This window comes from Antechinus flavipes, chromosome X, assembly GCF_016432865.1.
Source record: "Antechinus flavipes isolate AdamAnt ecotype Samford, QLD, Australia chromosome X, AdamAnt_v2, whole genome shotgun sequence".
Lineage (NCBI taxonomy): Eukaryota > Metazoa > Chordata > Mammalia > Dasyuromorphia > Dasyuridae > Antechinus > Antechinus flavipes.
In genome coordinates this window covers 327,738-351,665 of record NC_067404.1, presented here as the reverse complement: position 1 = coordinate 351,665, position 23,928 = coordinate 327,738, and the positions used below count along the sequence as shown (strand labels likewise).

The following is a 23,928-nucleotide window of genomic DNA, read 5'->3' as shown; positions in this document are numbered from 1 at the left end:
AAAAAGACAAAATAAATCATGCTCCATTAAACCTTAATTAAATCCTGGCTGTTTTGTTTTTAATTTTAACCTTCACTTTCTGGTTTTTTTTTTTAATTTTCAGGAAAAGATAATAGTTTCTAGCTCTAATCTTTCAAAAATTTGTCTTCAGTTCCTTGAGAACATTTTTCTTAAGATTAGAACTTTTCCCTCTTTGGAGGAGTCAAAACCCTATTTTTTGATATTGTCAGATCTCTGCAACCAACTGATGAAAGATTCTCCCATCCCAAGGACATTGTGAGACTTTTCAGATAATGAGTTTTGGGTATACACTTGGGAAAGAAGTTTGAATGGAACAAGAAGCGCACACATACACAAATAGCTTGGTTTAATTTATTTATTGGTTACGCTTTCTTCTGTGGTCTTTCTGTTTTGGGATAAGGTTTTTATTTTTTTGGGAAAAAGTTTCCTTTTTTCTTCTTTCCTTCCCCAAGTCTGAGAATAGAAAAAAATAGCAACAGTGGGGAGTGGTGCTGCATACCCCTTAGGATTATGCTAGCCCGAAGCCCTCTGAGCATTCCTGTATGGCCAACAGCAGCATATGGCGTAACTTCTCATAGCTCTCATAAGCAGGTAGGTCCAGCTGATTAAAACTAAAAAAGGTAAAAGAGACAAGAAAAAAAAACCCTTAAAATTTTTAACTGCTGAACATAACTGCATTCCCCTTTCCCCCTAACCCTAAATACATTTACCTACACGTACTCCCTCCATTCTTTACAATTTCTTACCAAGTATGAGCCGAAGGTAAGCGGTCTGTGGATCTGTCATCACGGTGAATTTGGAACTTCTGAATACCATTCATTCCTTCAAGTGCTGCAAAGCCCTGAAGAGGCACCTTGGAAGTGCCTGTAACAAACTGGAGAAACTTGGCTCTATCTGCCTGATCAAAAGACCGAAGAGCTCTCCAGAACCACTGGATCTATAAGGAAAAAGCATTAAGGGATGAATGGACAGTGATGAGTAGGAAGTTGGTTAAATTTTCAACTGTGCTTTCATTTTCTCCAAGGTACTTTCTAATACAATATCGTTAAGTTCTCCCAACTTCAGGCTGGTTGGTGCTCTATTTTCTGAGCCATCCAGCTACCTAATGCTCTTAAGTCCTTGTCCTTTTCTTAAACGAGTTGTATTTATTTCCTTTCTTCTCATCTCAAATCCTTCAACTTAATTAACTCCTATTCAGCAAAAGTTGAATCTTAAGGGTATTACTTAGACTTTAAATAAAAATATACCTAAAATTTTTAAAAATGGAAGGCATTATGATGACTCATGTTATTAAAATATTTGGCAGATCCAAAATTACTCTATGCTAGAGGAGACAAGATGTCATCAACTTTAAAATGAAATTTTCCTATCAGTTTTTAACAAAGGAAATGACTTTAAATGATCCCTTCTTATTCTCCTTAAAATTTGTGATAACTGGATCTGAGTCACTTAGCAATGGATGGAAAAATGGAGGGAATAAGAGAATGAAAACATTAATTTGTACTAAAAGAACACAAATTAAGTCTTTAGTTTGAAAATGAGTCCAAAACAGAAAGCTAAGTATATGGATATTTCAGAAGAGAAACATGAAGTAAAAGAGATTTTACCTGAATAGAATTAGATTGGTACTTGTGATACTCAGTGTTTGATTTTAGATCATCAATGTCTATTGTAGGAAGTCCTGAGATTAGAAGTTCTAGTTCTTGTTCAGTAAAGATTGAAATAAGGCGCTTGGGGATAATTTCATAGAAACCTTCCAGAAAGGCAGCCAGTTGTTTTCGAATTGCTCCTGTAGGGAAGAATTCATTACCTATCTGTTAAGCAACAAATACACTCACTATTATTTACTACTCTGAATGTATGACATTGCATTAGTATTTGGTGCACTAGTGCACAAGTTTTCTTTTTTCAAAATTAATCCATAAATAGCTAATTCTCTAAAAAACCTATTTTCATTTCCCCCCTAAACATTTGTTTATTTACAACAGAATATCATTTTAAAGAATTAATTTTTTTCTTTGTATTCACAAAGCCAAGCAAAGCTAGAATGGTAATTAAATTAAGAAAAAAATTTTTTTTAGAGAAGATAAGCACCATAGGAAGAATAAGAATGCCTTTTACATTTATAATCCAGTTGGGACATACAAGATAGAGGTAAATAAAAAATAACAAAAAAAAGGAAGAATGAGATGACTTTCTGGGTTCCTAAAACATTAGCAATGCTATTTCTTCTTTCAAAACAGAATAAAAGCTTTAGTTAATATTTATGTAATGATTAAGACATGCCAGGTACCACGCTAAAAGCGTTCAATTACTTATGATCCTTCACAACCTAGAAAGTACATGCTATTATCTACATTTTATAGTGGGAAAAGCTGAGTACACATGGGTTTTCCCAGTGTTATACTCTACATATCTGAGATTAGATTTAGTTTAATTCAGAGTTCTACTTATGACACAGTTTAAACTTTACATACCTGTCATTCTCATCTGGCAAACCAAATGTACATATTCCTTTTTGTTGTCTTCAGTTACCAGAATATTAGCTCCATTTGACTTGAGATCCCTAACTTCACAGACTCCAAACTCTTGAACCTGAAAATAAGAAAACATCCCCACATACCACCAAAGGAATTAAAAGAAAATACTCAGTTTAATAAATAAAGCCAGCAATTTTCTCATGATCATGTTTTCAAAGACATTTACAAAACATGCTCATTTTTTCCCCCATCTACTTAAGACAAAAACGTAATTGAATCTTTCACGTCTTTGGGAACTCATAGAGAAAAAGTGAAATCAGAGTGTTTAACTTAAAAATTTAATTGTTCTCAAAGGAAAACAAAAATCTGAAGTGTGAAGGAAAGAAATATGGAATTCTCCACACATCCTTAAAACAGAAGAGCTTAATTTAAATTGATACCTCAGATTTATTTATCCTTTTCCGTTTAGTCTTTCAAATATTCCATCCCCAGCATTATTACCTCAGTACTGAAAGTAAGATCATATCCAAGTGAAGAGACATCATTTTCCAGCAGGTAGACTAGGCCTTGATAGAAGTGGTAGTCTTCACTTTCCATATCTGTATACCTGAAGGTGAGTACAATTTACTGTCAACTGGAGAAGAGAAAATGATAGAGTGTCATGGTAATCATGATAAGATTTTGGAGAGAATTGTTCATAAACTTACCTGACTGACTTGCCCAGAATGTGTTTATAGAAGGATCTAGTGAAATAGCACTCTAGAAGACGGTTGTCATAGACAGCCTTAGCCACAATTCGCCCAACAAACTTGAAGTAACTAAGGTGGTTGGGATTACAGTGGGAGGAAGGGTTGATAGTATAGGTGACACGGTCGCCTGGTGAAGTCCGGAACAAGGCATACATAGGGTTAAACATTTCCCTTGAAATGATCATGTACCATTCCCGAAGAAGTCCTCCAGCATCTTGGCCTTCTTCTCCTTCAAATACTATGTACCTAATATAGCAAAGTGAACAAAAGGAATAAAACTATGATGTAACTTTAAATTATATGGTTCTGGCCCCAAAATAAGCACTACCAAAGGACATTGATATTAGAGAAGTCCTAAGATTATAGCTATATAGTTAAAAGAAGTACATTGTTATTCATTTAATCTAATTCATTCAAATTTAGATGAAATTTTATATATGTGGTTCAGCTGTTAAGATTTACCCTATAATTAAGAAATAGTAGAGCACAGAAGTCTTCTTAGCCCTATGTACTACAACCATATCTACCTTCATTGCAGAAACAAAAAAAAAAACCAGAGGAAAATTTGGTTAAGTAAATTCTGAATAGCTATTAGACATCTCAAGTACTAAGATAATGATGTTTAAAAAGGCCAAAACTTCTTTTTGGTCCTTTCTATATTCCCCAAATATACTTAGGTAAAGATCAGCTCTAAATGTTTCCATTATGAAATATGTTAGCTTATTTTTAGAATGTCCTTACAATCGATTCTTCATTTCTTCTGGGGATTTTCGATGAAGCTCCCGATAAGAATCTTCAAAAACATGGTCACGACGAACATGCACAGCCATGTCTTCTTTCCGGAGACCCTCATCTAAGCGTTCTAGTTCTTGGCGGAAATATCTGGAAGATTGAAAAGAAAAAAGGACTTTTTAGAAAGTATTACATCTTATTATTACAGTTGTTTTATATGAATATGAAATATATTTATATCCCATGTATAGAATATAATTTAATAAAGAGAAGTATAGTTTTCCATATAAAAAAAAAAAAAAAGCTATATGGTGCAAAACACAAAATACAGGATGTAAAATTGACCTCCATCAACAAGGATTCATGCTTCAGGATTCATGACCTTGATTTTCCCCATTCAATTTTCATAGACTTACTTGCGTTTTACATCAAAGTCAAGGACCCGGATATAGTCCACAAGGACAGCAAAGGGCCCATCTGAAAGATGGGTGGTAGATTGACGGAGAATCTGGTTTAACACAGTTCGATGGGTTTCTGAAAAAACAAACAAAAACCAGATTTTCAGAGAATAAAATTAGTATTTTTAAAAATGAAAAAAATAGGTCAGAAAGAAGTATAAATTAAAAACAAAAAGGACTTCTAAGATCAATACATATTGTTAACTCATAACTATGGACTAGTCTTATCTTGACTTGCCTAAATACTGAAATTCAATCCACAACATTCTATAAAAAGTTCCTTCCATTTCCTAATAGTAAATTCTTTCCTTCAACCTACTTTAGCATTTCTCCAGTTTCTGGGTATCATAATCATATTACTTTTAGAATTAACCATAAAAATCTTCCCCTGATTCTAGTATATACACTGAATTTATAAAAAAGTTTAATGATATCTGAGAAAATATCTTTTAGACTTTGGGTTTTCTCACCAGCAAATCGAAGAAACTTCTGTGTGTCAGGGGGTAGACTAGAGGAGATATGCATAGATGAAGGCTCCCTGGAGAAGAATGGGTCCAGAGAGGAAGGAGTTGCAGGGGTTAAAGGGGCAGGAGAAAGTGGTGGAGGCTCATCTTTGATGTGGGCAAGTTGGCTTTCACGGGTATCTCGTATAGGTGGTTTGCTCTCTCTTTCTGTGGCATGTACTAGGAAAAAAGCCTCAACAGCAGGTTGTAGCACTGGATTGGAACAGATAATAAGAATTAGGAATGGAGAAAATGACCCAGAAGAGATAAACTGCTGTTTTAAAACCAACACTCACCTAATACAGCATGTTGGTCATGGGAGTCCTCTAGTTCTTTCAAACATTCACCCAGCATATCCCAAAGCTCATCCAGGCTCAACTGTTCACTGAGTAAGGGAAGATCTGGAGGTCTTTCCTCTTTTTCCTTCTCTCCCTGTTGAACTCTTTCAGAACCTGAAAGGTGAGAGAGGATAGAGCACATAAAGAAATAGGACTGAGTTTGGGGTGCTTCTTTTGCAATAATGATGGATTCCTCAATAAAGGGACTGATGATAAAAGTTATCCATGCTTGGTCTAGAAAATAACATGTATACATACTATATATTCTTTATTTCTTTATACTATAAATTCTTTATTTCAATGCCACTTCTAACACACAACAGTGTTGGGGAAGCACATCATTCCTGTATCATAAAAAATTATGTTGTCACCTTCAGTTGCCTGGAGTGGATGATTCCTACCTTTAGTATAGAGGCACTATAAATGGCCACTAAAGATCCAATGAACAAATAAAATTGACCTAACCCAATAATCTGCTGTTCTGAGATCATTTCTACTATAATATCTACTACAACCGAAAAATACTGACCAACAGATTGCACCTCTGGAGTGCTAGGGGATGGCTGATCCACATCCATGGGAGAATCATCTCTTCGAGTAGAAACTTCTGACTGTCCTGTCTCCGACTGGGAAGAAATGGAAATAGTAACAGAAATGTGTACTTCCCTAGACAAAGTGATCAAGGTGTCAGAAATAGTTTCTAAGAGTGATGTTCTGCCTTATTCTAGATCCACCTCATCATAACTCTAATAGGGTCTGGAAGTTTAAAACAGATAATGTTTTCTTTTTTTATCAAAAAACAAGCAGAAGCTAGAACTGGGAGAGATAATTTGAACACCTTTTTTTTTAATGAAGATTAAAATACCTACACAGTGACAAACAAATGACAAACATGGAAAAGACAGTAATAAAATTATAATTAAAGGAGAATTGATAAAACAGGTAGAAGATTTTAAAATGGCATGATTCTTGGAATGTGCACTGACCCCAGGATGGAACTCTCTGGAAAGAGCAAGATCTATACACATCAGATAGGGTAAACTGAAGAGTTGCCTCTTTATGGAACATTATCATTACAATAAGTCCAGAAATTAGTTAATAACACTCATTTCCATTACTAGCCTACTTGTTTGCTTGGCTTTTTTTATTAGCCTTTGAATATCATCTCTCACTGAGAAAAAAAATGACACAAACTTGTCTTTTTTTTGGAAGGCAAGTTCACAAAAAGAACAGGAGGAAGAAAGAAGGAAAGAAATGTTTGGCAGTAGATAAAAAAATCATATTTTTTATTTTTTTGAAAAGAATAATCTCAGTCTCTTATGATCATTTGTGGCCTGCCTTTCAACATGGAAATTTGCAAATTAGTTTCTGCTAAGAAAAACCCTAACAACTTCAAAGACTTCACTCCCTTGCCTTCTAGTAAGATAATTTTTCCTTAGAGAAAAAAATTCATGATATAATACAAGGACTCTGATTTAGAGCCTGCCAATTTTCAGTGTAATCTCTTTTATCCCAACTTCAATCCAGCCCTCATCAAGGTTATTGCAATAAGAATTGTCTGGCAGTACTCCTGCCTGAACAATCACTGGATAATCACTGTGTCTAGAGAACTCCATACTTAATGAGAATGGGAAATTTAAGAAGAATTTAAGAATTAGGTGACTTACCAAAATAAATAAATAAAAAAAATTCCAGAGAGCTAAACTTTTAATTAAATAAGGACAGAAAGAAAAGTTATCAGGTCAAAATACTATTTTCCAGAAATAATTTCACAAAGGCACAAATATTGTGACAAAAATTGGAAAGAAAAACACATGAAGAGAGGAGGAAAAATAAATGAATTCTCAAGTATGCTAACCGTGGCTGCTTGTTGTTGTCTCCGTGCCCTTTGACCCTCACGTACCATTTGTATAATGGCATCGGCCTCAGCCTCCAGCTGCCGAACAGCTGCTTGGATGCTACTAGCCGAGCCCAAGCTTGAGGTACCTGGAAGAAGGAAAAAGATTTGTAGACATTCAGATGAAGAGAACAGGACAGTAGGTTCCTTATTGGAGGTTATCTTTATAATAAATGGGATTCCAGGAAAATATCCATCAGTTCCATACCTAGCCTGCCTGTTTGCTTGGCTTTCTTATTAGCCCTTCGAGTATCATCTCGAAGTTGAATGATAACTTGGAGAACTCTTAGAAAAAACTTCTGTGTGGATGTCTTGGATGTCAGCATGGACATAGAAGGTAATTGTAGTTCTCGGCCACCCAAAGGGCGTTTTTGAGAGGCTACTATCACCACATTCTCAGCAATATCAAACCTAAACAATGAGAAAAATACTAGTAAATTAAGTTTCTTTGGATAACTTTTTATAGCTTTGTAGAAATGTGAGATCATAAACAAAAGTTTAAGCCCCATAATGCATATCTATACATGGAAATGACACTTCAAATATCTGAAGAATTCTTTTGTCATTGTCACTAAAGGTATCAGTCACTCATAAAAAGGACTAATCTTTTGATTTTCCATTCTGATATGTTTTTAGATGTTATTTACCTGCTCTGCATTTTTCCTTTTAACTTAGTGGCTTGTGGTTGTTCTTCAGGTAAACCTTCTGGAGAAAGAGTTTCACAATGGGTTCGACGTAACTGTTCCAAATTGTATTCTCGAAGTTCAGCTAGAAGGGTCCCTGAGTGAACAGAAGAACTAAGAGATTACTCAACAGTTTTATTCAGGGATAAAGACATGCTCTGTTGGGAAATTAAAAAATTCAGAAAAGGTCTGACGGATCATTTTAAAGATAAGGCCATTTCAAACAGTTGACATTCATTTTTAGGCTTCCACATACCCAAATGCATGTTGGATTTTTAAAAAGAACACCAAGTAATTTTTATGTTGCAGTAACCACATCATAAGAAACAGTATGGTCAATGCTCCCTTTGAATCTCACATACCATTTCTATGTGATTTTCTATCTTTGATTACCTTGAAATTATTGGGATATTCTGAAGAGATAAGAAAGAAGGGTGATCATTATATCTTAAATTTTGTTTACCGATTTGTTTGCAGAGGGCATAACCTAGGTGTCTGGCACCATTCAAAAGCAACTTAAGTACAGTGTCTCGGGTCAAAGAGTCTCCCCTGGAGAGTTGCAATAAAACATTGGCTGCATCTTCTAGTCCCTCTTCTGAACAGGAATGTGATGTCAATACCTAATGAGGGGGGAAAAAGATAATATATGAATTTAAATACTTGAAAAAAATAATTATGCCTCTAAAATATGAGATTGTCACCCATCTTCCCCATAAAAGACTAGATTGGCCTACCTCCACGGAGAGTTGGAGCTGATTTTCTGTTAGACCTGCTGCCACTATTCTGTCAGCACTGCCACCACTGCCCCCTTCACCAGCCTTTGCAGAAGCTTTGATGTTCTTAGTACTAGTAACTATGAGGAAATAAAAAATAATACTAAATAAATGATAAACAACAACAACAAAAAATAATTTACTGAATATGTGATTTGTAAACTTGTTTCCTACCCAATGAGGCAACTGTACTGTGCTTAGTGAGAAAGTCATTATTTAGGTGAACCATTTTTCAGTTCCAGTCTTTAGCTTGATTATATAATAGAAGGGCCACATGCTTATCTAGTCTCTTCTAACCCTGATCCTATCATTCCATATGCAACTTCTAGAAAAACCTCTGATTTTGGGGATAATAAACCTTTGAGATGTCACCTCTCTCCACTAAAACTTTCCCAGATGGGGCCAAAATTATCCCTCTCCTCCCTCCCTCCAGTTTATTAGTATATTTACTTGAAATGAATGAAAATGAAAGGGCAAGTCTTAAGAATAATAAATCACATCTCTTTTTCCTTCCTTTAAGAAAGGCGGGTCAAGAGAAATTAGATAAATATAATTTAATTTCATAGGGAGCTTTCATAACTGGCAGGGATAGAAATGGACTCACTTCCTTCAGCTGCAACAAATTATATCTGTAAAAAAGTTTCAATTTCCAACTTACCTGAAACATTACTTGAAGTTGTCAATTCAGCAGCCCCAGTTACATCTAAAGCAAGGATAGGTGTGACAGGAGCAGCGGCAACTGTAGTGGTGGTGGCTGTGGTACAAGATGCGGTGACAGCAGAGACATGATTGGCTAGTACTTCTGGCATTTTGTTTTCTGGGAGAGCAATGGAGATGAGAGATAAGAGTCTGAGAAGCTTCTCAGTCAGGAGAGAGCTCCGTCGAATGACTGGGTGGGACAACATATTCATGAGCTGCCCCAGCGGTGAACCCTCCAGACTATATGAAAATGTCTCGCCTTCACCACCAGCACTCACTGGTACAGACCTGATTGAATTTTTGCCTTTCCGGCTAACATTCATATTGTCAAGTTTTACCAACAAGTCCCAAAAGTCAGTGGAGATACCACTACTGGAGGACTGCCCAGGACATGGGCTGCCAGCCTGTTTGTTGCTCCTCTCCCGGTCACTCTCACAATTTGTCTCTTTGGTCCGTTGTTGTGTAAAATGGCTGGGAAATACCTTCAAGAAAAGCAAGAAGACTTAATAAGTTGATGGAGCAAACTTTAAAGACAATTCACACATGTCTTGAATCTAAACTTAACCTGGAAGATAACATACATATGCTATTTACATGAGTAGAACTGGGAAAAGGGGTCATTGAGAGGGAGAGGTAGAACCACAGAGAGCTATGCATGAAGAACTTATTAAACTTGATTTTCACTTCTGCACAGATCCTTAATCTGTTTTAATGGCAGATTACTTTTCTCTGTAAAATGAAGATTTTTCTAAACTAAACATTTGTGACATACCATGACTGGTTTCCCAAAGGTTTAAACTATAACATACTCACCTTAGCCAACTGAATAAGTGTGTCTAGAACATGTCTGCAGACCACTGGTGCAGCTTGAGGATGGATATGGACAGTGGAACCACAGCCAGTATGTTTCTCCATGTGCTTTCGACTTCCTGACCTCTGAATCTGGAAAATATTTGTTCGGCAACCCAGGGCTGCATCCATAGACACAGAGAGCCAAGAAAGCTGATTGGAACTCTTAGATTCCATTTTATGCAATAGATCCAAGGAACGGCCATCAAGGCTCCCTGAGGTACCACCTTTTGATGACTTCTTCCCCTTGTCCTCAGCAGCAACTGACTTGGGGATTTCTATGCACAATTCACTTTCACTGCTACGCTGAAGAATGGAAAGCAGGCTCCGGATTACCCAATGTCGTGTCTGTGCATGATAGCAAAGGTTACGCAGGACCCTATGTAGGCGACTTGTATTAAGTTTAGGTTCATCCACAAAAAGTAGGACCAAAAGGCAAGACAAAGCTTCATGGTCCAGAAGGAGACGGCCACGGAGGCGGAGTAGACTTTCCATATTGCTGCCTGAAGGTCTATACCCCCCCCCAAAAAAAAGGATAAAGTCAGATGGATATTCTTACTCTTTTACTATCTCCTCTTCTTCTTCCTCTATGAAACAGCCAATTCCCCACGCCTTATGTGTCTTTCTAATATTAATCCACTAAGTTACATATGAGATAAGGGAGCTATAAGAGCTTAACAAAATCTGCCAAAAAACTCTATGTAAGATCTTTAGAATTCTGAAAGGATCACATGGATTCTTATATAATGCTTCTTCAAATACTTGGAAAAGCCAACAGGAATACTATTGTCTTCTGGCCAACATCAAGCAAAGATGTGCGTGTATCATCTTCACCACCAATAATTCAGGAATACGCATATATATTTCTTCTTAATTTCAAATGTATGCATTGAAATTTAAAAAGCTATGTGATCTTCACAACTCAGGATCAAGTTAGTGCTATTAGTCAGTTCTATAAAGTGAAATACTGCTCATAATGTAAAAGAACTAAGTTTGATAGTAAAAAGGGATGGTCCCTGGTCATTTTTTAATCTTCCTGTTCTCTGAAATAAACAGAATAAATAAATAAAAATAAATAAATATAAGAGAAACTTTTTGAAAAAGCTACCTGGCTTGGTAAAAAGGCTGAAACTTACTAATAATTACTGAATAAATAGATCTCATAATAAAAGCCACTGGAAATCTATAATAATGAAAAATTTTTGGCATGGATTAGAATTACATAGTGCAACTGATCCCTGCTTCCATAGACACAGATTTAAACAACTACCAATTGGAAAGAATATCTATTAATAGGACAGACCTGATAACTTAAAATTTAGAACGAACTTAAGATTCAAAACCACTTTGAATCTAAATGTAAATTGACTACAAGAGAAGTTTTAAAGAAAATTAAATTATTTTAAAGAAAAGTTTTTAAAAAATACGCCAACTATATTAATCCACCTAATCAGTTCATCAATATCATATTGTCATCATCCTTTTTCTTCTCACAATCCTAGAACTGGCTATAGCTATAATTCTTTTTTTAAAATTTAATTTTATTTTATAATAATTTTATATTGATAGAATCCATGCCAGGGTAATCTATAGCTATAATTCAAACCTATGTTTTTATTTTTTTTTCAAAGTTAGTTTTAATTAGCAGAACCTTTTTATTCATCACTAACATTTTGTTTAGACTGCCTCTCCAGTTAGAAAGATCCAAGTTAAAATCTGATCTCAGATATTTACTAAGTACATGTCCTGAACTCCCTGTTATTTCAGTTTCTTCATTTGTAAAATGAGCTAGAGAAGATCATGACTATCTCTACTAAGAAAATCTCAAATGGACCACAAAGCCTAGGAAGAGACCAAACAATTTTTACTCACACCATGTAACTATCATAGGTCCAAGTCACATCATCCTATTCTGTGAAGTCCGGCAGCCAGAGGCAGGATAAGCAAAAGTCCTTGGTCTTTAGGGGTAGAAGTGAATTGGATGGACGCAGCATCTCCGTGACCTCTCCTCTTCGTCTCCCACCCAAAAGTGACCCTGGCTAGTCTGACTCCACCCCCTCGTCCCTCCTACAGTTCTCTGTATACACCAATTATTGAACCAGCAGAATAGTGGGAAGGGCCATTTTCCAAGCAATACTAATAAGAGTATTGTCCACTCGGTAATTAACCTTTAGTGCTCGGTTGTCTGATTCCAGTGCACCTACAATTCAGAGTTTCAGTGCTTTACACTATTCTATTCTGTAGCAACTTTCACAAGCATCTCCTTTCTCTTTTTTAGTATCCAAATTTCTCTCAATCTCTTAGTTATTTCTCTGTTGTTAACAAGCATCCTATTTTTCCCATCATTAGTAAACATTTAGAATCAATTTGTTTTGTTTTCATTTTATGGCTTAGCCTTGTAGCCAAAAAGACTAGGAAAAAAATCTAGTTATTGCTTTCATTCCTTTCTATCTCATCACTCAACTGAAAATATTCCAGATACTAATCATCTCTTAATTTTGCAAAATCTAATGATCTTTTCATAATTTTTTTTCTTCTAACCCTCTCTACAGCATGTGATGACCTACATACTTCCTTATTCCTCTCGCTTCTTATTTGTTGTATTGCTTTGTCTTATATATCTTTTTTCCCTTTTTTGGGTTGGGATTAAATGACTTGCACAGGATCACACAGCTACGAAGTGTTTAGTATCTAAAGCCATATTTGAATTTAGGTCTCCTGACTTCAGGTCTAACTAACTAACTCTACTGCTCCTTGGTTCATTATTCTTCATTCTAATTAATTGTCTAAATTATAGTTCTTTAGACTTCTTGAACTCAATGAACCTCATCTCCTGCTCCCTGAAAAACTATTATTCTTCAAACTTTTTTATTACTTATAGTTTATGTTTTTCTGGTATCTTTTGTCTCCCTCATTCATTCTCAGCCCAGATTCAATTAGTTTGTCAATCTTAATATTTTTATAGAATTCCACCTTCTCAATTCATAAAAATTTTCTTGGTCTGATTCAGAAAATGGAGCTACAAGAGAGTATTGTACCTGCTTCCTCCCATTTGGAAAGTGCCACCTCTTTGTACAGCAAGTCGTGTATACTGAACTCCTCGGTTACCACTCAGGCGACTTGTGAAAGCTGTCCCCAACCCCCACAAAAAAAAAAAAAAAAAAAAAAAAAAAAAAAAAAAAGGACAAAGTTAGGGAAAGGAATAATGTAAGCCTTTATCTTGATTAAAAGAAGTCAAAAACTACATTTTCCTGGATATTCAAAGGAATTCCTAAGGCTTTTATTGGCTCTTTACCTGGACTCCGAAGGATGGCAGATAATGCTGAAGTGCTGCTATGCCCAAACAATCTCTCATGCATAAGCTGTCTCTGCCGGGCTTCCTGTTCTCGCCGTAAGGCTTGGGCTTCTGCAGCAATGTCTGGTGGCATAACAGCTAATACACTGTCTTCCATGTCTTCTAAAACACTGCGGCGAAGATCAGATGGCAATGTCTGGATGAAGGTCACTGGATCCATTGGTGTGTCTGAATTAGCATTCTGTGCTAGTTCTCGCCTCTGTTGCTCAGCCCTCTGCTGTGCTAACACCTAAGAAAATCAATTCATTGGTGGAAGTAAAAAAAAAAATCAATGAGAGGGATAAAAAAAATCAACCAATAGACTTACCACCCTCTATTTTATAGAGGACTAAACTGAATCTCAAAGATAAAAAAACTCAAATCATTTTCAGATTGATGTGAATAGATTCAAAAAAACTTTGAGTCAGTTGGTATTTCTAAGGGAATTGAATTTAGGATCATATCAGAACATTATTTTTGTCTGATTACCTTAGTCTATAACACTGAAATTAGGTTCTAGAAATCTGAAGCAATTTATTTAAAATCAAATAGCTTAGAATTACATCTCTCTGGGTTACTTTGGTAAAATGAAAATGTCTAAGATATTTATGAATCCACAAAGTTCAAATACTAAAATGTACCTCTTCTTGAATAGCTGGAGGCAAAGCAGCCAGGAATTCAGGGCTCACTTCAGTCAAACTGGGATTCCCAACAACAGGAGGAACAGAATTAGTGGTTGCTGGAGTGCCTCTTGCAGGAGGTCGAATGCCCAGTTGATTTTGTAAGACTTCTCGTCGGATGTCATCTGGCAGAGCAGCCAAAAAAGATGGATCTACACCCTCAGGAAGATTGATACCTAAGAGAAGACACCGAAGTTTTCACTTTTTAAGAAAACACCCAGTAGAGTTTATTCATACTTCCATCTCTTTTTGGTATACCTTAGTCTTTTTTTTGTCCCCTTGGGGTAATTGGGATTAATGACTTGCCGAAGGTCATATAACTAGGAAATGTTAAGTGTCTGAAGTGAACTCAGGTCCTCCTGACTCCAGGACATGTGCCTTCTCTACTGTGCCACCTAACTACCCTAGTCTACAGTTATCTTTTCAAATCCTTAGGCCAAAACTCTTTTCTTTTAAATCAAAAACCATTAAATGCTTACTGTGTGAGAAGCAAGTTAAAAGGTAAAACTGAGGGAAAATAGGAAGGTTTCTTTGTAGATTTGGGCCTTTTCTTTTTTTAATCATTTATACAGACATAAGTTTTTTTTCCACGTCTTTTTGTCCCTACTTCCCATCATATGTTAAATTAAAAACAAACAAACAAAAAAATCAAAAACATTCCTTAAAACACTTCTGAATACTTTTCTTTCCTCTTTTCCCCAATTGTAGAAGAGCAAACAATTTGATTGTAAAAAATGTAGACAACAAAACCCAAGAGAAATACTTTTCAATTTACATTCAAACTCCCATCAATTCTTTTTCTGCGGTAGATAGCATTTTCTATCTTTACTTAGGACTGTCTTGAATCAATGTATGCTGAGAACTAAGCTATTTGTTCATAGTAGATTATCATATGATATATTACTGTGTTCAATATTTTTCAGGTCCTGTTTCCTCATTTTGTTTTAGTATATTTTTCTCTCATTTTTCTGAGAATAATCTGTTCATCATTAATTCTATTATATTCCCATATGATAATTTAACTACTCCCCAAATGAAGGGCGACCTTCAATTTTCAATTCTTTGCCACCAACCCTAAATATACCTTAACTTTTTTCTTTGATCTGTTTTGCTAGGGGTGCTACTAGATCAAAGGGTATGCAATTTATAATACTTTGGCAGCACAGTTCCAACAATTCTTCAGAATCTGTTCACAAACAGTGCATTAGTATCCCAGTTTTCCAAAATCCTCTCTCTTCCCCCCATTGGCTAATATGATAGAAAAGGAAAATGAAAATCTGATAGGTAGCACCTCAAAATTGTTTTAATACCAATTTTTCTAATCAAAATTGATTCAGAACATTTAAAAATCACAAATAGATTTTTTTCCCTCTGAAAATTACCTATTGTTCTCTTTTGACCATTTATCATTTGGAAAATAATTTTAATTCTTATAAATTGATTCTTTCTTATATATGTATATATATTTCCTAATAGAAGTTCAGAGAAGAATTCTATTTACCAATAGAATAAAGGAGTCAAAGCGAGAAGGAAGGGAAAAGACAATTGAATCATAATATTCAAGTTTGCAGTAAAGTACACATTTAGAGTTAGAGGATGCTCTCCTGATCATCCGGATGATCTGAGATCTTCCTCAAAACAGAAATCCTATCAGTGTATACTTCCCCAGAATATCCATCTGAGAAGGCATCTTAAAAAAAAAAAAGTTCAATCCACAACTCAACAAAAACTGTTGAATGAGTTCTCCTTATTGCATATATATAGCACCAGTTGGTGCTTATGAATTATTTTTTAAAATGGCATCTCATACAAAATGCTTTCCTCAGAAACTCTGAAGTTGGAAGTTCAAATATCATGGCTATTTTCTAAGTTAGGAAACAACATGACTAATAAGAGAAGAGTTATGACTTCATGTTTTTAACCTCAAGAAACTGCACGAATAAATTATTATTCTTTATATTTAATCCACTAACTAGAGTTTTGGTATCAACAACAAAAAATATGAAACTTCTGTAAAGAAATGATTATTTTTAGTAGACCTAACTATTCATAAAACACCAACAAGATAAACAATCAATCCTGAAACTATCCAAAGATTATTTTTATTACATTACTATTTGCCATAAAATAACAGAACATATCTCTCACCCAAAGTATTTTTAGTTTACTTTACTGCCAATTATGGACTTTCTGAACTCATTATCTGAGGGCTCACCTGCAAGAGGATCTTCTTCTTCACTGCTTGTTGAAGGTAATGGTTCTTCAAGGTTATCCCTGGAATCTGCGCCAGAAATGGCTACAGCAGAATCTCGGGTGGAGGAACTTTCAGAAGATGAAGCTGGAGGAGAGCTAGGAAAAATAAGAAAAAGAGGTCATTTTGATGAGAGGAAATCTCTGAAACAATATATTTTCTTCTAACCAAGATAAGAAGCCATTTCTTGTCATTTTCTCTTTTTCTTATCTATCTCCTAATTCTTGTGGGGCTTAAAAAGAAAATTAGTTTTATTGAAACATCTGCTTCTAAATGCTATTATTTTCACCCTCAAAATTGATTCCCCTGCTTTGTAATAAAAGTTATTACCATTACTATTATCTATAACACTTTAAATTACTCATATTTCACCTGTCTTCAGTTTGTTGCTGAGACTCGCTTGGTCCATCTCCACTGCCCTGTGTTTCTGTACTGGGCTGAGGAATATCCACAGTACTATTGGTATCTATCCCAGGTTGCTCTATGCTGCTGGATATTACACTGTCCCCAACTCCCTCCTCCAAGTTGCAGGAGGCCAGACTGCTAGTATCCATGGGGGAGCCTTCCAAGTGGCTGCTCACAGCAGTCAGAACATCTGAATCCTCAGCTCTTTCTGGAGATGAAGCTGTGTAGAAAGCACAAGAAATCATCCAGAAACCAAGGAAAAACTGTTATACCATGAATTGATCACAATTATTAGCAAATATCAGTCTTTTTAGCCTTTACTTGTTAATACTGTTAGAGATGAGATTCTTTGATTAATTTGTTTTGCTTACTCTCAACAAAAGAAAAATGGCAGATTATAAAGAACATTTGATTTGAATTAGAACTTATTCCAAAGTAAAATGAGAAAATTTAGCTAGTTTCGAAGGCTTCTTCTATAGTTCTAACATTCCTTGAAAAGTTGTGCCTTTAGGTTGTATTACATTTTTAAAAATATAAAACAAGAAACTATAACTTACTTATTGTGGGAGCTGGTGATAACTCCATTTGTATTGCTTCTGTTTCCCCACTTGGTCTTGTAGGACTTAAGACTTCTTGTTCCACAGGTATAAGAAGTTGTGAAGATGATTCTGGTGTATCAGGGACATGAAGCTGCTGAGACAGTTCTCCAACAGCTGGTGGGGATGGTAAAGTTTCCAGAGTAACAAGAGACTGTTTGGGTCTAACAGAGATGCCTTCTGCTGGACATGTTGTAGTTGGATAGTCATCAGGCTTGATAGTGCTATCTTGCTCGGAAAAAAAATGAAAACAATGTTAAACAGATACTTGACTGTTGCAGGTAAATACCTTCAGTTTAAAAAGGGCCTAATAACACCTGAGAAGATTATATTTTATTCATCTTTGCCCTATAACAAAGCTCAACAAGTAAATACATTAGCAGAGGGAAATGTTATGCATCTGAAAACCAACATACTATGTGTCCTATCAATCTGTTATAAATGGTTTGATTTATTTTTCTTTTTAAAAAGTTATATGGGCTTGGAAGAGGTGGGAAAAATAAAGTAACCAGAAGTTTTTATCAAAAAAGTTTAAAAGGGGGGAGAAATAATTACCTGAAAGATTCTGTTCAGCAGTATCATCCGTTTTAGATGTGGTAACCTATAGACAAAAAATTTTAAATTTTTATTAAAAAGAGGTTTTACAAATTTAAATTTGAAATGAATTATTAAATCATTAATATTTTATGTGTCTAGAGAGTAAAATCAGAATTAACTGTTACTTTAATGCCAGACTTTAACGCTTATTCTTATCTAATGTCTAAATTAACATCTGAACTACTGGATCGGGTCACATTGGATATGCTACAAATATGTCCAAGAAGTGCAGAGAAATACCTACGGAGTTTGTTCTTTTTTGGTGAGGCAACTGTGGTTAAATGAGTTGCTGAAGGGTTACCCATTTAATAAATGTTAAGTTGTCCAAGGCCAAAATCAGGTTTTCTTGACTTCAGGGTTCCATATAATATGCTATCAGCTGCTCTTCTATCCCCCTCTTCTTGTTTCACTATTTTCTTATTATTATAACTAATTAGCATTGTCAGTTCCAGTATAGCTGGTGTTAAAAATTAAAATTTTTAATTCTTCATTTTATGAAGATGGAACAAACATGGAATTGAGCTCAAATATTTACAGAGAAACCCCAACTGCCCCATTCAGAAAACAAAACAAATTACATTGTTGCAAAATCCAGGTTTTCTTAATCTTGGATTTAATAATCTTCCCTTTTCAATTAAGTTTTCTCAAATAACAACTAAGGTTAACTACAGAATAGTAATTATAGTTTAAAGAGTTTCATCTTTGCTATATGATAGAAAGGTCCCATTCTAATTCTTGGAATTATAATTTTAATTTCTTTAAGAAACCTGTGCATTCTGATCCTTATTCTCTTTCTCTTCTTTAGTCATTTCAGCTATCTTAGCTTCTTCCTCAGCAAGCTGTTTCCTTCTTTTCTCTCGCCTCTCCTCCAGTTCCTCATCTCTTAGAGATTCCAAGTGATTGATGATGGGTACTTTTACCACTAAATGTGAGAAGACAGATTATTAGAGACCATTTTTTGATGAAGTAGAGGAGTAAAATGACACAAAGGAGTCACATATGAAGTCCTTCCTTGTTCAGTATCTCCTCTGTACCAAAAGCTCCAGGGACCACCCACTTCCTATGATAGTGACCCTAAACTCACCAGAAACACAGTCATGCATACTCTCAGCATCAAGAACTTTACATTCTTCTGTCCATCTGGTTAAGGCTGTGGGAATGCTAGAAAGAGTTCCTGTACAGGATGAAAAAGATTGAGAATTTCTTATATTATGATTGTAAAGAATAAACCTGAAACACTTTTTTACTGCTTACAATTCCCAGACCAAAATCTGGGGGTATAAATGTTAGAATCAAAAAATGTCCCTAACAGTTAAATTAAAGTTCAAAATAACACTGGAATGCTAATAATCCCAATTCTATACTTTAAGAAAGTACAAAAAATTTGGATTTTATTCATACTTAACATTTGTTCCCCAAAGGGATTCTTTACATTTCCCCAAATGCAACATTAGGAAGGAATATATTCTTACTGTTTTGTTATAAAGTGATAACAAATGACAGAATCGGTCTTGCCCATATATTCCCTTGCAGAAACTTACCTGCTTGGCTTGTAGCTGTGCTCTGATCATGGAAGAAGTCATCAAGTAATTCATCATCTGAACGAGCAATGATATGTACATCATCATTACCCACAAGGAGGCGAGCTCGTCCCCGGCTTTGCAGGGGGAGACTGCTACTCAGTTGAAGAATATCCGCGGCAGCAGAGGGACCCAGCAACCTGAAATATTCATTTGACAGTCTATCTCTTGTCTATGATTTCCCAGGTAAAACAGTTCACCCTGGTTATTCTTAAACTTATCATCTCTCTGAAAATAGCTATATTTTATTATTACTCTAAATTGTTACAAGACTGAATTCAGTTAAAGTCCAACTGGGGGAAAAATAGTTTTTCTTTACTTGATTAGTAAGTAGCCCAGAAGCATACGTTTTTTCATTCTTTTTTCCTTTTGTTCTGATTCTTTCTTTACAACAACATGACTAATGTGGAAATCTGTTTAAAAGGATTATATATATCTTACCTATATGCGCGCTGTCTTGGATGAGGAAAAAGAAGAAAGAAAAACTTGGAACTCAAAATCATACAAAAAATGAATAATGAAAACTACACATGTAATTTAAAAAATTAATTAGCTTTTTGATAGGTGATGATATGGGGCTTTTAAAAATTGCAAATGAAAAGTTACTACATGCATTTCCTATGGGAAAAAAGAACAAACCTCTCAACATGTATGTTTATTTAAGATTCCAGTGAAAAATACAAGTATGTAAATTGAAACAAGAGTATAACAAGCAAAAAGAAATTATTACCCCCCCTTCCAAGTGGTAATCACAAATTCATTTAGAATTTCATTAATTTCTAATTGTTATTTTCTACCTATAAGAGATGTTATATTCAATATAGAATCATATCACACAATTCCCATTTTAAATGATCCTTTAAAAATATTTCCTCTGCAAAGATTTATAATTGTTGTCAGTTTTTTCACTTAAAATTCACTTAAAATCAGATTAAAATCTGATTATATATGCCTTGCTAAATATTAGAAAAAATTTCATGCCAATACTTTTGTTAACCATTTCAGTTATATACTATCATTACTCTATCCATTTGCTAATCATTATTTCTTTATTTTTATATATTTAAGATATTTCTAGTGATTTTAACTATATTCTTAGTGTACCACTCATTTTGAGAGGTTTGAATTTTGCTGAGAGATTTCTTTTTTAACTCATATTTGTAAATGGATTTTAATACTCCAAATAGACACCAACTCTTTTTAAAAACTTCTCGAATTTTTGGGTAAATTCTTTTTAAGTCTGGGAGAAGCTCATAATAGATACTAAGAACTAGTGTGAAGGGGAAAAAAAAGATCTATGTAATATGACGACGACAAAAATGAAAAACTTGCTATAAAAAAGAATAGGAAATTACTGGGAGAAATAGAAAAAATTCTGATATAAATTTTTATAAGCAAAGACCTCAGTGCCAACTCACCTCTGCAGAATTAGAGGAGGATTGGGCTGTCTACTTCCAGGGTAATGAACATGGATTGTGTGGCCTGTGTTGGCAGTCAATTGCCTCAATGTTCTTTGGCTTCGACCAATGCCTTGTGCAAGTCGAGTAGTAGAAGAGCCACTACCAAGTGTAAGTGCGCTATGGTCCGCATGCCGTACCATCAGTGGATGTGTAGCAGGGATGTTTCCTGGGGATGGGGGTATGTCTGCTGTAAGGAGATACATATGCATTAAGGAGTATTTTTTTGACCAATTTATGCCCTCTTGGACTTTTTGTTTTTACTTAAAGAAGCTATAGTTTTTGTTAAGTTACATTGTCAAAACTGGAAAGGCACTAGAGATTACTGGTTGAAAAAAATTTGGCCCCCAAAGAATACACTTTTCTTAATTATAATTGGGAGTGACAAATACTAATTCAGAAGATTCATAGTTGGACTGAGATGATATACTAATGAAAGAAAAAAATCTTCCATCTATACTGTTACATTTTAAAGTATGAATGAGCACTGATAGAGAGCTAAGAATGAAACTTCTTATTCTTTATAATTTCACTTTAAACACTTTTTCAGAATAAGGTCACCTCTCATTCTTTAGATAATTTGGAATGATTATCCTTTCATTAGGATTATTTCTACCAGGAATTTCAAAAGACAGGATTATCTTTCATGGAACATATTTTCCACAGACAAAATTTAGTGCTTGTTTGGTTTAAATATTGCCCATTCCTTTTACTAGGCAAATGCCATAGATTTTATGTGCCTTGGTTTCCTCATCTATTAAATAGAATCCCTGTCTTGTCTGTCCTCCAGGGTCAAATGTGATCAAATTCTTGCATTTATTGGCTATCTTACTAGCACTGGAGAACATGTTGTCAAACTCAATTATGAGGTCGTCTTCTCGATCAAAGCGCTCAAACCGGACTAGAGGAGAAGCATTCATGTCAGGATAATCTTCATCCAGTTCCATCTCAGATCCATCATCATCCTCATCATCCTCATCATCCTCATCATCCTCATCATCCTCATCATCCTCCTCATCATCCTCATCCTCATCATCCTCATCATCCTCATCATCCTCATCTCCCTCTTCACCTTCATCATCCTAAAAACAGGAAATAGGAAAAAGTGAAACCATAATCTGTCAAGTTAACTCATAACAGAATATGTAACAGGAAGGATATCAGATACAAGTATAAAATCAAGAATCAACGTATTTCTGTTTCTATCCTAACATTCCTAGTTCATAACCTGATCATCATCATCTTCCTCCTCTTCCTCCTCTTCATCTTGACTGTCATCTTCATCATCATTGCTACCACTGCTGTCTTCTTCCTGAGTGTGCTCCTCCTCATCTTCAGGATCCAAGATATTCATTGAATCTAAAACAAAGGATCCCAATGATGAGTCAAGTGAAGTATCACAAACATGTAGACAATGTAAGTGGTAAAACAGGGTAAAAAGGGAAAAGGAGTCTATTAACAAGCAAAGAAAGAACCAGGAGAAAAGTCAGTACTACATCCCACCAGTGAGGCACATCACTTTACCATATAAAGGATTAGTTATACATCTTGTGGCAAAGACTACTGATGGTCCTGGCATTCCACCCCCTCCCCCCTTTTTTTTTCTCCCTTATGTTTCTCCCTTATCTGCCCTATTATTCTGATGAAAGGATCCCTTTATCACTGTGAAAGAGCAAACAAAAACTAAGAAAAGACAAAATTTTAGTCAAGTAGCCAATGTAAAACTGCTCTTTTGAACCGTTCATCCAAGAACAGACCAGGCCACTTGCTGAAGTGTATGGATAGGTTTAGTATATGAAGAACCACAGACCCCATTAATATTATGTCCAACTGGATGGATAAGAATCTGCAGGAAAAAAATTGGTAGAGTGGAGTGCCAGGCTTGAAGGACAAAGAAGAAAGGTCATTTTGCCTTTGCACTCTCACCTTCTCGGTTGGCCTGTAAGGTGGAACCCTGGCTGAGGTTGGAGGGAGCTTCATCCATCAACACATCCTCCTGTGACTCGTCCTCTCCGCTTCTGCCCACTGAAGGTTAAGAGCAGACCCCCCCCAACCACTGAATAATTGGGAATGATTTCATCTCATTTGGGTCCACACTACACCTTTATGAAGATCCTGTACCTACTCTTGACCCTAGAACATTTCCTTCAGATGCAAAGGGACTTCTATCTTTTCTGTTCATCAAACACAACCAAAAAAAACAAAAAAAACAAAAACAAAACAAACAAAAAAATCAAACCAAAAATAAAAAGTTTTCCTCTGTCAGGAAAAGCAGCTTATTTCCACTTATCTGGGATTTCATAAAGTATTATTATTGATAAAGTCAATATTTGCCTTCTGAATCCTGCTAAATTCTAGGGAAAGGCATAGATAATAAACCCCTTAATTCAATATAGGAAAATGAAATATTTAATTTAGGATTTCCCTTAAAAATCCTTGGAATAAAACAAAGGTTCTAAATCTGCTTTGCTGAGAACCTCCTCTAACCAGACTTGACTTTGTCACAGTAATAAAGAATGTTAATTAAAGATTACACAACTAAAAAATCAAAGGAAAACATTTCCCCAGAATTATATGCCTAAGCAGCAAAAAAATTTTTCAATTCTACAAAGCTCACCTATGATTGTACTGTTTCCTGATCCACCATCCCGCTCAAGCAACTCATCTATCAAGTCCTCCAGCTCATTTTCTACCTAAGAAGAAACAATTTAAGTGAAGAAAATCTGTTATTCTGCTCAATACTGATACCTCCAAGGGGATAGCAGTGAAAACGGAAATTTGAGACAAGATAAAAAGCGTCAGTTTACCTGTGGTCAATCCATACATCTAGGCTATGCTTTGATATG

At 35.3% G+C, this 23,928-nt stretch overlaps 1 protein-coding gene across 1 annotated transcript in view; it reads right to left on the bottom strand.

The window, feature by feature from the left end:
- Window positions 1-362: 362 nt before the first annotated feature.
- LOC127542512 (E3 ubiquitin-protein ligase HUWE1) overlaps window positions 363-23,928 on the bottom strand; it is a 75,135-nt gene continuing 51,569 nt past the window's right edge. Inside the window, exons 49-81 of the mRNA XM_051968165.1 lie at window positions 23,700-23,775; window positions 23,009-23,107; window positions 22,311-22,441; window positions 21,915-22,164; window positions 21,044-21,272; window positions 19,587-19,765; window positions 19,130-19,219; window positions 18,813-18,967; window positions 18,004-18,049; window positions 17,410-17,676; window positions 16,820-17,072; window positions 16,412-16,545; window positions 14,158-14,372; window positions 13,478-13,766; window positions 13,221-13,311; window positions 10,147-10,693; window positions 9,293-9,815; window positions 8,596-8,714; window positions 8,325-8,481; window positions 7,826-7,958; window positions 7,387-7,589; window positions 7,140-7,267; window positions 5,811-5,907; window positions 5,240-5,395; window positions 4,911-5,156; window positions 4,399-4,516; window positions 3,992-4,132; window positions 3,209-3,496; window positions 3,003-3,108; window positions 2,499-2,616; window positions 1,629-1,810; window positions 768-958; window positions 363-632 (exon numbers count right to left, since the gene is read on the bottom strand). Coding sequence (XP_051824125.1) covers window positions 530-632; window positions 768-958; window positions 1,629-1,810; window positions 2,499-2,616; window positions 3,003-3,108; window positions 3,209-3,496; window positions 3,992-4,132; window positions 4,399-4,516; window positions 4,911-5,156; window positions 5,240-5,395; window positions 5,811-5,907; window positions 7,140-7,267; window positions 7,387-7,589; window positions 7,826-7,958; window positions 8,325-8,481; window positions 8,596-8,714; window positions 9,293-9,815; window positions 10,147-10,693; window positions 13,221-13,311; window positions 13,478-13,766; window positions 14,158-14,372; window positions 16,412-16,545; window positions 16,820-17,072; window positions 17,410-17,676; window positions 18,004-18,049; window positions 18,813-18,967; window positions 19,130-19,219; window positions 19,587-19,765; window positions 21,044-21,272; window positions 21,915-22,164; window positions 22,311-22,441; window positions 23,009-23,107; window positions 23,700-23,775 — 6,060 coding nt within the window. The 3' untranslated portion in view covers window positions 363-529. The remainder of the gene's footprint in view (window positions 633-767; window positions 959-1,628; window positions 1,811-2,498; window positions 2,617-3,002; window positions 3,109-3,208; window positions 3,497-3,991; window positions 4,133-4,398; window positions 4,517-4,910; window positions 5,157-5,239; window positions 5,396-5,810; window positions 5,908-7,139; window positions 7,268-7,386; window positions 7,590-7,825; window positions 7,959-8,324; window positions 8,482-8,595; window positions 8,715-9,292; window positions 9,816-10,146; window positions 10,694-13,220; window positions 13,312-13,477; window positions 13,767-14,157; window positions 14,373-16,411; window positions 16,546-16,819; window positions 17,073-17,409; window positions 17,677-18,003; window positions 18,050-18,812; window positions 18,968-19,129; window positions 19,220-19,586; window positions 19,766-21,043; window positions 21,273-21,914; window positions 22,165-22,310; window positions 22,442-23,008; window positions 23,108-23,699; window positions 23,776-23,928) is intronic.